The following is a 15,243-nucleotide window of genomic DNA, read 5'->3' on the forward strand; positions in this document are numbered from 1 at the left end:
TGTGTCTATAACATGTCCGCTGTAGCAAAGTGGGGCTCATCTTCATTGCAATGAATTCAAATTGCAGTCTCAAACCCTTAGTATCGTGTTTCACAGCTCATTTTATGTGACAAAGATGAATGAAGTAAGTAAGGATTACTATTATTATTCCTAGGCAACAGGTACAGGGATTACGTCTAACGTTCAAGGTGAATGAGGTAATAGACTTGTTCCAACATTAAAGAAATGCATCCTTACCTCCATCCTCATTTCATTTAATCACAAACCTGAAAAGGCTGGATTGGTGACCGCAATAGGGGGGTTACCACAAACGTGTCGTGTCTCGTCGTTCCTGTGTCGCTAATCGTTCATAGATCAGTGAGGTCCTGAAGGAAGTGAGGGAGGAAAGATGTTTTTTCAAAAGCATTTGAACAGGACCCAAGTCTCCATAGAGTACCTGGCCAGTCACCTCGCCTTGCACCAGAGTACTATTACCGTACCCTAGAATTCAGGCACGTGCACAGACAGGGTTTCCAGTCTCCAAAATGTCCTTTTCGGTGGTAGTATAATGTCCCCAAAAATGTATACTTTTTTGTTGTTGTTGTCATTGTTGTTGTTCTGAACCCAATGCCCGCAAGTCGTCGCAAAATTCTCATCTCAGCATCGAAACCAAAAAAGGCTGAGCATCTGGATTGTTGGCCAATGAACAGTCATCAGCATTGGCGAGGAAAGGCGGGCACGCATATCCAGATGAGTGACCAGAAAGAACTTGTTCAATTTCCTCCAGTTTTGCCTGGCAAAACAGAGTAGGCCGACGTTTTGAAAATCCATCACTGTTTTTGCCAGTAATGACAGGCTACATTTGCACAGCGATTGTGCGTGCGTGTTCGCGAGTTTTGTAGCATTCCTTTATGGGGGGTGGCGGGTCAAAGTTTGGGATACATGGGATACATGAGAGTGGCAAGAAATGGAGCTCGGTATAGTAATGGTAGGCTACAGTATTTCTGACAATCTTCTCTTTTGACTGGAATTGTGTCCTTGGTCCTTGGTTAATAAGTGCAGCATTTATTTCAGTTCAAAATAATTTAGCAAAATACTTTACTCATCGGTCAACATGTCCATTTTCATGGTTTCAGGATTAGTTTTGTTTGATAACACCCCAACATAAACCCCAACAGGTTTGTGCAAGGCCCTGATATAATTATATAACTTAATTTAATAGGATCTCTGTGTACTCTACCTATTAATGAAGTATCATCTTGTTTATATGAACATGAATTCTTGTCAATTGGTGTTAGAACATGGCCTGGTCCCAGATCTGTTTATGCTATCTTGCCAACACCTATGTCATGGCCATTGTTTGGCGTGACAAAGACAGGAGGTGGCAAGATGGCACAAACAGATCTGGGACCAGGCTAGTTCGAATAGGACCCATGTAGTCCAATGCCGTAGTGTGTGATGTCACACGACCCAGGTTTGACTGACCTCTGACCTCTGCAGAGAACTGGGCGGAGTGGCGCGTCACAAATAGCTGCAGCTGCTGGTCCAGGTCACATGACTTGAGGCTGATGTCCCAGGAGCGAATCCCTGGTGAAACAACACAGAACAAGAGGGCAAAATATGTTACATTAAAGGATAAGTTCTGTATTTTAGACCTTACTGTTATAAGTTCCTTACCCTGACAGTAGTCTATGGGTCAGAAGGAACCATAGTTTCTTTAAACAGCCACTACTAGCTTCTGTGGAAGGGATAGGGGCAAACGTACAATAGTGGCATAGACTACTTGCAGGGCTAAGAAACATATAACATTAATTTATACTTCCCCTTTAATGGATTTCTTATTAACTGCAGATCCTTATATCATTCAATAATGTATGAGGGGACTGAGCAAGAGCACAGGGGTAGAAAGGCAAGGAAATATGAAAACAACCAACGTCTCTGAAATCTCTGTAACCTTCATATTTTTAATATTTCAGTGCAACTTTTTTTTTTCTCCATTTCATGAGAGACTTTATTTCTCCAAAACTTAATTTAACCCTAACTGATATTGTATCTAATTGGAATGAATAAAAGTTGGTCCAGACAAACATGATGTTTTCTATCTATGTATTTTGTATGAATGTACTGGACTAGAACATATGGTAATTTAGTTAAGGAACAGTTTTTCCTAAAAAAAAAAAAAATCTGATTTACACATTTTCATCAATAACTATGACATCACAATAACATGACATGATAAGGTGTCATATGCTTATGACAAGCCTTACACTACATTAGAACTGCATCATAAAGCATTCTATGTGGATTCAAACTAAAGTGTTGCCAGAACAGGCACACTGATGAAGAGCAGTGAGTTCAGTACAAGTAAAACCGATTCTCAATAATGTTCCCGTCAAGACCCTCGTTCCACGAGGGAGAGCCTTTGTCAGATCGGATTCAGGCTAAGATTCTCTGAAGTTCAGAGAGAAGCCTGCGTCAGATCTCATTCAACAGGGCATAAACCGCAGGAGAAGCCTGTCTCTGATCCTATTCACTGGTAGGGAAAGGAGTCTGGGATAGGAGATTAATATAATTTACTTTCATCCACCCTCTCATCCTCCCCTTCATATCTCCCCATGTCTCAAAAATAATATGTACTGTACTCTGTATATGTCAGATCGTTGTTTTCCAGGTTCTGTTTTGCTTCACTGAGAGAGAGAAACGTTCCTTCCCCCACTGCAGACAACTGTGGTCTATTCTCTGAAGTGCTGTGTCACTGATACTAATTCTGGTAAAGGGCTCAATGCTCCTCGCTCAATTAGGTATTTTGTGTTTGGACTGACAAAACACTTCACAAAGAGGTGACAATGACATCCGTCATTATGACAGCCATTTTGACATGTTTTGATGTATACAAACTCTGGATTGCTGATGTATTGGCCAATGATAGGCTTTGAAGCCACCGGTCGGCCATATTGGCACTCCCCAGAAGAAGGACAAAATAACATGTATTTAAATATTGTTGTTGTTGTAGTGGGGACAGTAACATTAGTACTTTAGTACATTAGTACTTACAAAATTTTACTTTAAGGAAATTATTATTATTATTTGTATGTTTAGATCACATAATATAATTTAAAAGTATGCATTAAGGTGTTCCGTAATAGAAAATATATGTGACAAAAACAAATGTAGACATTCGTACATTTAATATAGCTTCCAAAATATATTTTACAATGGTGCCATGATGGAGGAGCGGTGGCTTTGAAACTTTGCCACCTGTCAGTCATCTAGTGTATATACAAATAATTGGTTTTGATTTCCTCGAATGGTGGAAGGTGAGATAAGATAGTGTGTATCCATCTTTCAATACCTGACTCCCCACTGACCACAAACTGGTTAAATCAACGCTTTGTTTATATGTAATTTGTCAATGTACAGTATTATGACATGGAATCTATGTGGAAAATATATTGGATTTTAAAAAACTGATCAACTGTTGTTTTCAGGATAACATTTTAACCACAGGAATATGTCATCATGGTAACCAATTTTCAACATAGACAACCCTTGTATAAAATATGTTGAATTTGTACCTTTGAAACAACGTCAAATCTTTACTGTAATATCCACTATAAGGAAAAAAACAGTATGCTGGGAAACGCCTCCTACTGGAGAGTCGATCTGTCTACAGCTGTCCCTTCGGCACGGCCGGCCCGGTCATTAGGCTGGATTAGGGGGCCTCCTGTGGTGGCAGATTTACGAGGGCGGTATTTTCTCAGCTAAACTGACCAAGACGTACAACACATAAAACCTCACATAATTCGGCCCCAAAACAATGACAATATTTCTCTCAACCAGTGGCAAAAGGTATTTTTTTTAGGTGAGCGTCGATGCCGCCCTGTGATAAGTAGTACCCACTCTGTCAAAGGCAGGGGCGCAAAATATTTTTGCTTGTCCATTCACAGCGTGCCTCTCCAGGGTGCCGTTGGAGAGACGCATCGCTGCAACATTCCACCAACGTACCGTCAAAAACACCATGTAACATAAATCATGTAGCAGATATAGGATATGGTAGAAAGAGTATGCGGGGCCTCCCGAGTGGTGCAGTGGTCTAAGGCACTGCATTGCAGTGCTAGCTGTGCTACTAGAGATTACGGGTTCGAGTCCAGACTCTGTCACAGTGACCCGGGAGACCCATGTGGCGGTGCACAATTTGCCCAGCGTATGTCCGGGTTAGGGGAGGGTTTGGCCGGCAGGGGTGTCCCTTGTCCCGCTTACATGGTTACCAGGCGTACAGTGTTTCCTCCGACACATTGGTGCGGCTGGCTTCCAGGTTAAGTGGGCATTGTGTCAAGAAGCAGTGTGGCTTGGTTGGGTTGTGCTTCGGAGGACGCACAGGTCAAAGTAAAATCTACAATATGGAACGGACAATCACAACTGTTGTCCAGGAGTTTCACCCAATTGTGTATCTGTCCATTTTTGACCAGCTGGTCATAGCGAAAAGGAAAGTACTTCTGCATTTCCCACTGTGTAAACACATTTCAAATGGGCTCACGATAGCTCCAAGTAAAGTTGGGTAACTGATATTCAGAGCTTAATTACCCAAATTGATTAGTCACAGGAATCAGGACTAATGAAGCCAATGCAACGGCCTGTTTTCCAAATGGTGGGCCTACCACATGGATGGGCATTCCTAAAATTCCATTGCAGACAGATATAGTAGGCTATACCCCAGTAAGCACGAGCCAATGGTTTTTGGTCGTCTATTTTTGGTCCTTTCCAGACCATTCAGAACCTAAATTGAACCTAACTTAAACGTCCGGAAAATACATATTTTAGACATGTTTTCAACGTCATTTTGCTTACTTGGACTATTCTAGCGTTGCAGGGCATATTTTTGTTGGTCTCCCCTAGGGCCGAGGAACGGCTAGGACCGGCCCTGCCCTTTGGTCTCCCATCCAGGCTTTTAACCAAGCCCTGCTAATCTTTGATACTGCATTTGTCACTGACTATTACCAATGTGCAAACCATGAAAAGGATTGTTGAGAACTCTCCACTTAATAGAGTCACTGTTGCTATCAAAGTCATTCCAAAGGACAGGTTCAACAGCGCAAATTAAATGTAACCGTACTTCATCAGACATATATCATCAAGGTTGTATTTCAACAGAGGATTCAATTAAAAATAGACAATGCATATAGGCTGAGGGTCTCAAGCTCAGTGGTATAAAGTACTTAAGTAAAAAATACTTTAAAGTATTACTAAAGTAGTTTTTTTGGCGTATCTGTATTTTACTATTTATATTTTTGACAACTTTACCTCTACATTCCTAAAAAAAAAAATGTATTTTTTACTCTATACATTTTCCCTGGCATCAACAAAATACATTTTGAATGCTTAGCAGGAAAATAAATTTGTCAAATTCATGCTCTTATCCCTAATCATCCCTACTGCCTCTAATCTGGCGGACTCACTAAACACACACACTTTGTTTGTAAATTATGTCTGGGTGTTGGAGTGTGCCCCTGGCTTTTCGTCAATAAAAAGACAAGAAAATGGTGCCAGTCTGGTTTGCTTAATATAAGGAATTTGAAATTATTCATACTTTTAGTATTTTTGTTCTTAATACTTACGTATGTTTTAGCAATTACATTTACTTTTGATACTTAAGTATATTTAAAACCAAATACTTTTAGACTTTTACTCATGAAGTATTTTACTGGGTGACTTTCACTTTTACTTGAGTCATTTTCTATTAAGGTACCTTTACTTTTACTCAAGAATTACAATTGGGTACTTTTTCCACCACTGTTCAAGCTTTGATCTACGTGTTAATAATAAATATGTTGGATCCATGTCTCCATCTAAACCAAAAAATATAAGTACAAAAGATAGGATTAAATCAAATCAGCCTGTATTTAAAGTGCATTTAAAGTTTGATTTGATTTAGTCTTATTCTTTAACTTTTTTGGTTGAAATGCAGACGTCAATCAAACATCAATGATTCATTTGTAGACAAACTAGAATTAAAGCCAGACTCAGTGGCACAGATGGAACTATCCAAGCAGAAGATGCATCTCCTTCAAATGTTGATATTCGGTTGCGTTGACAACCAAACACAATTCAACATGACTTATGTTAAAGGCTAGCTTACAAATGAATGTAACAGTATTCATTCCACTTTAAAATGAGTAACACATCCACATTTTGAGGTTACAGTAACAATAAATGTATTAAGTAATTATAAAACGCATGCATGTTCACGGGGTCACAGGTCGGTGGAAATCTACACAATGACTAAAAGAAACGGCATTGATTACTTGCACTTTGTACTTTAATGTCATCTCAACTAACTGCAATCCAGGCCCGTTGGTTGCGCTACTAGATTAAGCACAGTGATGACACATGAAGTTGTTTCATAAATAAACACAATATCTGACACTGTACCCCCATTTGAACTTTGGTGTGCCTTTGAATGGTTGAAAGCGCAGCGATAACACATTTAGGGGACAACTGAACCAAAAATCTGACCTTGATACTCACTTGGAATTTCGTAGTTCTTTTAAACATTCGAAAGCATAGTGACAACACATTGGGGGATTCAACAAACTTTTGGCTTTCTTTTTGAGTGGGTGGTTGGAATCTCATGGATCAACCAAATATTACCCAATTCTCCATGTTGAAATTACGTGGTGTGCCCAATGGGTCATAGAAGGAGGAGTGTGTGTGTTTGTGTGATCACTCATAGTCGTAGGAAAACAGTGTGTTCAATAGTTCAGAAGACCTCTTTAACTAACTACCCATCAGCAACTGAACGACACTGCAGCTCAACAAACTCTGCTCTGATTGGCTCAAACCAATCATAAAACCCCACGGAGCCAATAAGCACCATTAATACTGATTCCCCAAGTGTTACCAAATGAATAATGGAAGACTAGTTCCGCACCCCTGTAAATCTGTGTGTAGGACACACAGTGTGATGCCATAGGTGGTTTAGAAATCCTCTGAGAATGAAGGATAGAGAATGCAAAGTAGCTACTCTGTGTCCGCACTGTGTCTGAGGAGCGGAGCAGGGGGAGAGAAAGCAGGAGGAGAGCTCATTTTCTCAGTTACACTGTCAAGGGTAATTTTCCATGCTGCTGCCTGCATGTCTCCAGTATTGGCTAAGCCACTGTGAGCCATGACCGCTAGGCTATATGTCTTCTCCTGACACTTTTTTGTGTGTTTCTTTTGTGTGGAATACGCCTGTAGCCTATTTCGTATGCTCCTACAAGAACGTATTGAAAATGTTCCCTGAGGGTCATTCTTGAATTGCTGTGGCATCCGTGGCACTCGCCTTTGAATAAAACTTTTAAAATGACAAATAGTTTTTGTTTATATCTGACCATTTATCAATAACAAAACATAACGCCAGTCCTTTATACTGCCAAACGTTCTGTTTATGCCTTGTTTAAAGTAGTTAGGGTAAGCAAATTGGCTTCTCCCCGTAGTGATGTGTAGAGTTGTAGTGACGTTGTAGTGACGTTGTAGTGACATGTTTTGGGGATTTAGAGATACTGTATCTAGCTATTATTTGGAACGCTAGAGAGTGAACAAAACTATTTAATATATAGATCAATAAAAACAAAGATGGCTCTTCAAATAGCAATTTATTTGAAATAATATACTGTTTTCGCTCAGTTTTATGTCATTGGTGTTACTGCCTTCAAAATCACCCATTTCAAAGGACCTTGAGCATTCCCCAATGGCAAACTGTTATCAGAGAAGGGGTTTATACTAAAGAAAATTATTAGCTAATCACACAATTTTAGTATGTCATACATTTGTGTCTAAATCCAAAGGGTTAATGACTAGGATTGAGCAACTGTGGCCTCAATTTAAGAAAAGCCTCAATAATCTAAAATGTCTCATTGGTGTTCCCATCATTGGTGTTACTACTCCTGCTTGCGGCACAATGGTGGTCCAATTGGATTTAAAGTCATTACGATGTTAGTTGATTGAGAACGGGAAGATGTCTCGTGGGCTTCATAACCACGTTTGTATAACAATTAAATAATGACGAGATGGGAAACGGGAATCAGTTCAACCATTTATTTGAATGTGCGAAGTCTGAACCCCCCCCCCCCCCATGGTGCTCTGCGGCACAAACCCAATACACGACAACGCCTCCCCTAATACATGAACTGCCGGGAGATTCTGCTCTTCAAGTCCAAGTATCTAGACGCACGCCCATCTATTGTAGGGTTACGACGGTCAACCTCACTCTCAACAACGACGTCTTTAGACTGTCATGTTGACACAGGCGTAGGCACGTGAGTAGCCTGTGTCACGGTCTCGTCGTGTTGTTGTGTGGGTGCCGGCTGAGTCAGTGTCCTGAGAATGTGACTGTGAGCCCCTAGGTGATGACTGCTGGTGTCCGGGTGTCACCCAGTAACAGTTCTGGACTACTCACGACTGGTGGTTTTGTCAGTGTTTCTTTACTCAACAGTAACTGATCTGTGTGCCTTTTCCAGATGACCTCCTCTGCAGTCTGGACAGTGTAGGACACAGGAACAGTCTGAGCAAGGACTGCTGCAGGAACCCACTTTGGTCATTTTGAGGTAGTTCCTAGCTAAGACAGTTTCTCCTGGATTGAAAGCTCAATCCTGAAAGCTCATGACGTTTGACTTGACTCTCCTGTTGACATATCGCCCTGTGTTCTTTGCGTTTGGATGTTTGTGTAGATCGAATCTTGTGCATAGATCTCTCTTCATGAGTACCTAAGCAGGTAAAAAAGCTTGGGGTTGCATGAGGATTGAGCTGTTCACACATTGGTTCAGTGTCCCTTGACCCTGAGACACTTTTAAGGCATGTTTCATTGTCTGTACAAACCTCTCCTCCAGCTCGTTGGTTGATGTATGATACGGTGCCAACCTGATGTGCTGGACACCATTCAACTATAGGAACGTGGCCATTTCTTGGGACACTAGCTGCGGTCCGTTGTCGCTAACGAGTTGGAGTAGCCGAACCGGCTAAACATGATGGTCTTCTCTGCAGTAGTAGATCTCATGATGACACCCACTGGCCACTTGCTATGAGCAGCCACAACCACGAGAAAGATTTGGTCTAGAAACAGACCTTCAAAGTTGACGTGTATGCGTTGCCATGACTCTTCCGGGCCAATCCCACGGATGAAGAGGTGCAAAGTTGAGGTACGTTGCAAACCTTCTGACATGTGGTACTTGTTTTTGCTTTCTCTAATGCGGCAGCAAACATTTTCACTGATTCCTAATACCCCCAATACACAACTTACACAACAGTAACCAGATGCATTTAAATGAAAACAATTCTAGAAAAACCATTGAATTTGATCCCAAATACCATGTCCAAATGACACGGCAATTCAAGAAGGACCCATGAACTATATTTTATTAAACAGAAGGAAGCAAAACTAAATGTCCTCATAGCGGTAACTGTCTCAACTATCCCTAAACTATCCCCGGTCCATAAACTATCCCCGGTCCATAAACTATCCCTGGTCCCTAAACTACAGGGGGAAGTTTTCATGCAGATCCCAAGAACAACTGTGTATCATGTTGGTAAATCAAGTCATACCCAACCATCCTCCAAGCTGCTGTCTCTCATAGTCTACCACACTTAACCTTCATGGGACAGTGATACAATTGGACTACAATGGTAGCGTTCACAATTCAATGGGCCCTTACATCTAATGTCAGCAAATAACCACCAACTATGGCTAACCAACAGTTGACATGGCATTGTTAGTCATTTTCGCTTGTTCTGATTGAATCTAGGCCTAAAAATTATATTGTGATCAGAGGGTATTGTCTGCAGAGGTTTGTCAGTAGGGTCATCATTCAGACCTTGATCAGAGGACTAAACCCAACTGGAGACCAGTAGTCTGATCCAAGGCAACATAAAATGGCCACTCATCTCCATCAAGGGCAGCCTACCAAGTATTGACGTCACTTTCAGACTACGAGAGAACGGAGAGGTCAAGTCTTTTACAGGATAAAAGCCCAATGGAACTAGCAGGGAGGGTTGCCTGACTCATTCTGCATTCAACAATGACATGACGATTTCTGTTGCTTTTCCAAAACCACGAGAAGTTGGCATGAATGGAAACAGACCGGAATCCAGGCTATTTTGATAGCATGCCGTATGAAAAACAATATGATGATGACGACGATCTCTCATATCCTTAGAAAAAGTGTCATGATGTGAAAGGTCCTTGGTAATGACGGCAATGAGGCGGTTGCCATGGTGCCAGCCAGGCACTTAATAGGGTGATTCATCATTAGCCGTCTCTGGCGGAGGAGAGCTGGCAGCCACGCTCAAATTGCTGCTGACCAGCAAACTCCTGTGAAAACACCTAGCATCTTTCACACCACGAGTCTGTGTCAAATGGCACCATGTTCCCTATACAGTGCACTACTCTTGACCAGAGCTCTGTGGGCCCTGTGTATAGGGTGCCATTTGGGACATAACCCACTGTGTTAAGAAACATTGGATGACACCCTCCATTTGTACCCAACTTTCTATTATCCAAATGGCAGCCCGCCTTTTAGCTCACACTGAAGATTTTCCCATAGGTGCAACACTTGGCATGGTCCCTGGGCTTCCTTGATAAAGAAAGAACCTGACAGACAACAACATTACTGTATTTAACCGAACATCCTTCTGAATGTTTCAGTGCTATGGATGCCTCATTATTCATGAGGATAACACACCAGCAGTTCGGCAAGGTGCTTTTCTAACAAGGCAAACCAGTTATTCTAAGCATTTTCCCACCTCATGGTCAATTCGTTACTATTTGTGTATCACACCATTGCTGAGAATGTGCGCAACTTTTTTTCCCCTTCTTGTAGTGGGCCCTCTAATGGCAGACTACATGGGCTATAGAAAAAACCTGAACCTCTTATATGGTAGGCTATTCAAAACAAGCATGAATTATCTGGGAAGCAATTATTATTCCATATGTTTGTGTCCCTATTTTGAAAAACGAATAAATATGTACTCAATTTTCTTTTTTTTTTAACCAAAGAATTAGATAATCCCTCGTAAGGTATTAAACGCTTGTGAAACGTTCAAGACAAAACAGGTGCACTTCAAGCAAACCAGAATTCTATATTGCACAAAAGGTTCCAGTGAAAAGTGGCGTATGGGCATTTCGTTGAACTGATGATTCAATATTCCCGATGCGTCATTTCCTTAAAAGGAAACCGTCCAAGCATTTGTAATATCTTCCAATTGTATCTTCTACGTTCCAATATTTTCTATGATATTATATATATATATATTCATTAGAGGACGTTATGCATGCTGGAATTACATAATTCGTATGTAAAAAGTGAGACTCGGTGACTCGGGGCTACTCACCCCGCTCAACTTGGTCTCTAGCGCGTTGCAGCTGGTGGTCTGTCGCTATCTCTCCTATCACTATAAGCATGTAGTAGTTCCCTTGGTTGAAAGGGGGTCCATGGCGCCGCTGCTCTCCAAGGTCCTGAATTCGCTTCTCGAACCCTAGTTGCGTGCTGCTCTCGTCCTCCTGCACTGCCGAGAGCTCACCTCGAGCAGGGATCTCCATGGCAACAATCCCGAGAGCAGACGCCTGGGACGGGTCTATCTCCATGACAACTTCCAGGAGCACGGTGTGTGCAGGGGCAAAGGTAGGGGAGGGCTCGCCGGGGTATCATAACGTTCACTTTTGGAGCTGTTTACTTCCATTTGATTGGTCGAAACGCCCGTGCAGCGGGGTGATGTCACATATTGAGTCATTGGGCATGTCCAAGGGGAGTACCTTGATTTTAGAACCCCACCCCAAAGTACGATTACGTTTAGTTTTCAAAGGTACCAATGGGCTGACATCTGCAGCATCTCAAAGTTTATTTTCAGTAGCCTATATTGTCCACTCTGAGAACAAAACACACACACACACAAATACACACGAACATGCACACACACACAAACACACACATCAAATAGCATTTTAGCAGTTTGTCAAAGTGTTTGTCAAAGTGTGTTTGTGTTAGTCTCTACCCAAGATGGCAGATTAGGGTGCCTGTATAGTACCAGTGTAATTCCAAAGCCACAGCAAACTGCTGACTCCCCTGCTGAAATTTGCAAATTTTTCAGACATTTTGGCGATGCCAGCTCATGCCAGGCTCAGACTGGCATTAAAGCAGATGGCTTGCTGCAATGCTGTCTCAGAGATCTGCCCATTGTATGTTTTTCTGGATCTGTCAGACAAAGTAGGATTAATTATAAACATTGACAAAAATGCTGAGAAAGACTCTAAGCCTTTTTTTTGGTATGTTGTCAACATCAAAGTTTTCCCAAAAAATTGAGGGATGTTAAAATAAAAAAGCCTTAGTCATCGTGATACGACTCAACAACACTAATGTAAGGTGTCAGATTAAAAGTCTATTGATTTGCCACGTTTTTATTAAGATGGATAAAATGTGGTAAATAAAAATGCAACTATGTAATATGTAAGGAAGTTATTTTTCTGCTCTAGATGACTTTGCACCCCGTTTCCAATTTCTGATTTGTTCAATGTACTAACCCAGGCAATCTTGCACAGTGGATGAGCTAGGCCTAAAATTATCAGTGGAAAATTAAGTCATCAATTGTTATTTCCCATTCAGGCCATGCAGTGAGTTCAATGTAAAGGCCAGTCTTGAAATAGTCTCTTTATTCTCTGCCTAATTCAGCTTTTCTCCTTGTTAAGCTTGGTTCTGTCCAATATGGCACCCTATTCCCTATATAGTCTACTACTTATGACCTGGGCCCATAAAGCTCTGCTCAAAAGTAGTGCACTATGTAAGGAATAGAGTGGCATTTGGGACACTACCCTTGTCCCTGCTGTTCACACATCTAAATATATACCAGAGGGAGTTGCAGCAGAAACCATCACGATGATAACATGACCCTTTTATGAAGGTTGATGCAATTGGGTTAAAAGACTGCAGTTCCAATATTCCAATGGGCTATTATATTTCAGGTTATTTTGGGGGGTAATTAACAGTGTGCAATTCCCTGTGTGTGTGCGTGTGCACGCACGTGATGGTAATAGAGAGAGAGACAGACAGACAGACAGACAGAGGAAGTTCAGCATTACAGCGTGATTGAAATTTTAAAACATTGTTCCCTTTAAATTGCTATAGCGCAATCTGTAATGCTTAATTTAACAGGTTTAAATCCAACCTTTTTTTCTCCAGCAAAGTACATGTTGGATAAAACATTTAAAAACAATTCTCGGTAAACTTTCCAAATTTAGACCAAAATAAATATGCAAGACAAGCTGGGATATTGTGTATGTAAAATCAATAATGCGAAAAATGGCAGAGGAAACGTTTTTCTGCGCAAATATTGATATAATAACCATTGAAGTAAACTTGGAAGTCATGCGATGAGTCTCTGTGGTCCTCCCACTATGACTCGGGAAAGCATGCAGTTTATTAGGCTACAGATTAAATTAATTATGATGAACTTCACAGCGTAGTGAAAATGAAAGGTGATGAGCTTGATGCTCCTTTCCAATAAATATCGAGGGTCTTATTCTGGTGACATGATCGATGCTTGGCTGCCTTTGCTGGGCTGCCGTTTGCGAAACAAAAATTATCTTTCTCTTTTGTCCATAACAATCTCATGATGTAGGCTATACTCGCAATGTCTCTGTGAGCTGTTGGCTAAGGCACAATTGCCAATACCAGAGTGGGCACATTCGCTATATAATGCCACATTTTTGTGACAAAACCATCAGTAGAGTTGAAAATGCATGGAAACACATTTAACTTAGATTTTTTTTATTCAGTACATGGGAATTTAACCATAAACGTTATTTGGATGTGTACTGCGTTATCATGCAACAACAACAACAACAATACTGCAACAAGTCAATTTGATGGAAACATCTCTGATGGGGAAATGCGCATATTGTTTTTACACAGAATTGAGAATATTCGCCAAATTGGATGGAAACCTAGCTACTGAGAGAGAAACTGAATCAGAGCGAGATTGAATCAGTCATTCATAGAGTGGTCATTTGAGTACATACCCCAAGCAGTAAATGTATAAATGCAGGTACATGTGTATGAAACAGCACCGTACAGTGAGTCAGCACTTCATTCCAGCATATTCCAGAAACGCCACTATGCTGCCCTCTACTGGCAAACATCTCTCCTCATTAAAAAAAGGTATACTCTTGTCATTCATGTCTCTGCAGTGGTGCAAGTTATGATAGGTCAAATCCCAAGTTTTTTATAGAGCTATCAGCTGAACTTCTAATATAATAATGATATGCCATTTAGCAGATGCTTTTATCCAAAGTGACTTACAGTCATGTATGCATATATTCTACATACGGGTCGTCCCAGGAATCAACCTCAGTATCCTGGCGTTGCAAGCGCCATCCTATACCAACTGAGGTAGGTGATGCCATTCCAATAATGTCAAGAATAAGTTAGTATATAACTCCTGAAGATTTGGAGTGTCCTCTGCTTGGGTAGCCTAGTGGTTAGAGCGTTGGACTGATAACCAAAAGGTTGCAAGTTTGAATCCCTGAGCTGACAAGGTACAAATCTGTTGTTCTGCCCCTGAACAGGCAGTTAACCCACTGTTCCTAGGCCGTCATTGAAAATAAGAATTTGTTCTTAACTGACTTGCCTAGTAAAATAAAAAAATTTTCATCGATTACCTGAGGAGTTGGTAAGACAGCACACACCGATCTGGGTGCAGGCTTTGACTACAACTATTGATTGGTAACACCCCTAACGTCCTGGACAGAAAACCACAACAATATGTTTTGTCTGCAAATATACAGTTACACAGCCGCCAGCCTCCTTGTTCCCTCCCTTCATTGACTTGCCAAAGATGTTCAGACTCAGAGACTGTTCCTCACCTCCTCTGACCGTAATTGCTTTGTTTGACTTATAAATAGCTCCCCTGCCGTGTAATGTACCTGTAAAGCGTCAGGAGAATTTCCCTGGGTCTCTGTGTCTGGCCGTCCTGTGCTCGGATTGATCAGTGTGCAAGGTCGGGTGGTTGACGGGTTAGCTGGGACACTGTCTGGCCCCATTTGGTGATGGTGGAGAATAAAAGGAAAACAGGAGGAGGCTGGGTTGTTATTCTGGGCTGCAGCCAGACTCCCCTGGGGGGGAGAAGGATGAGCCTCACCTGCTGTTCAGTCTTTACTGCAAAGTCACTGCAGCGACAGTGGAGTAATAATAATAATAATCATCATTATTAGGTGGGTGCTTACATTTGTCCTATTTCTCTAAT

The 15,243-nt window shown here is 41.3% G+C and overlaps 1 protein-coding gene across 1 annotated transcript in view; it reads right to left on the minus strand.

Moving 5' to 3' along the window:
• Nucleotides 1-11,576, minus strand: part of LOC135509633 (microtubule-associated protein 1B-like) — a 62,171-nt gene extending 50,595 nt beyond the window's left edge. The window contains exons 1-2 of the mRNA XM_064930439.1: nucleotides 11,341-11,576; nucleotides 1,465-1,566 (exon numbers count right to left, since the gene is read on the minus strand). Coding sequence (XP_064786511.1) covers nucleotides 1,465-1,566; nucleotides 11,341-11,548 — 310 coding nt within the window. The 5' untranslated portion in view covers nucleotides 11,549-11,576. The remainder of the gene's footprint in view (nucleotides 1-1,464; nucleotides 1,567-11,340) is intronic.
• Nucleotides 11,577-15,243: the final 3,667 nt, after the last annotated feature.

The sequence above is a fragment of the Oncorhynchus masou genome, chromosome 22 (genome assembly GCF_036934945.1).
Source record: "Oncorhynchus masou masou isolate Uvic2021 chromosome 22, UVic_Omas_1.1, whole genome shotgun sequence".
Taxonomy (NCBI): domain Eukaryota; kingdom Metazoa; phylum Chordata; class Actinopteri; order Salmoniformes; family Salmonidae; genus Oncorhynchus; species Oncorhynchus masou.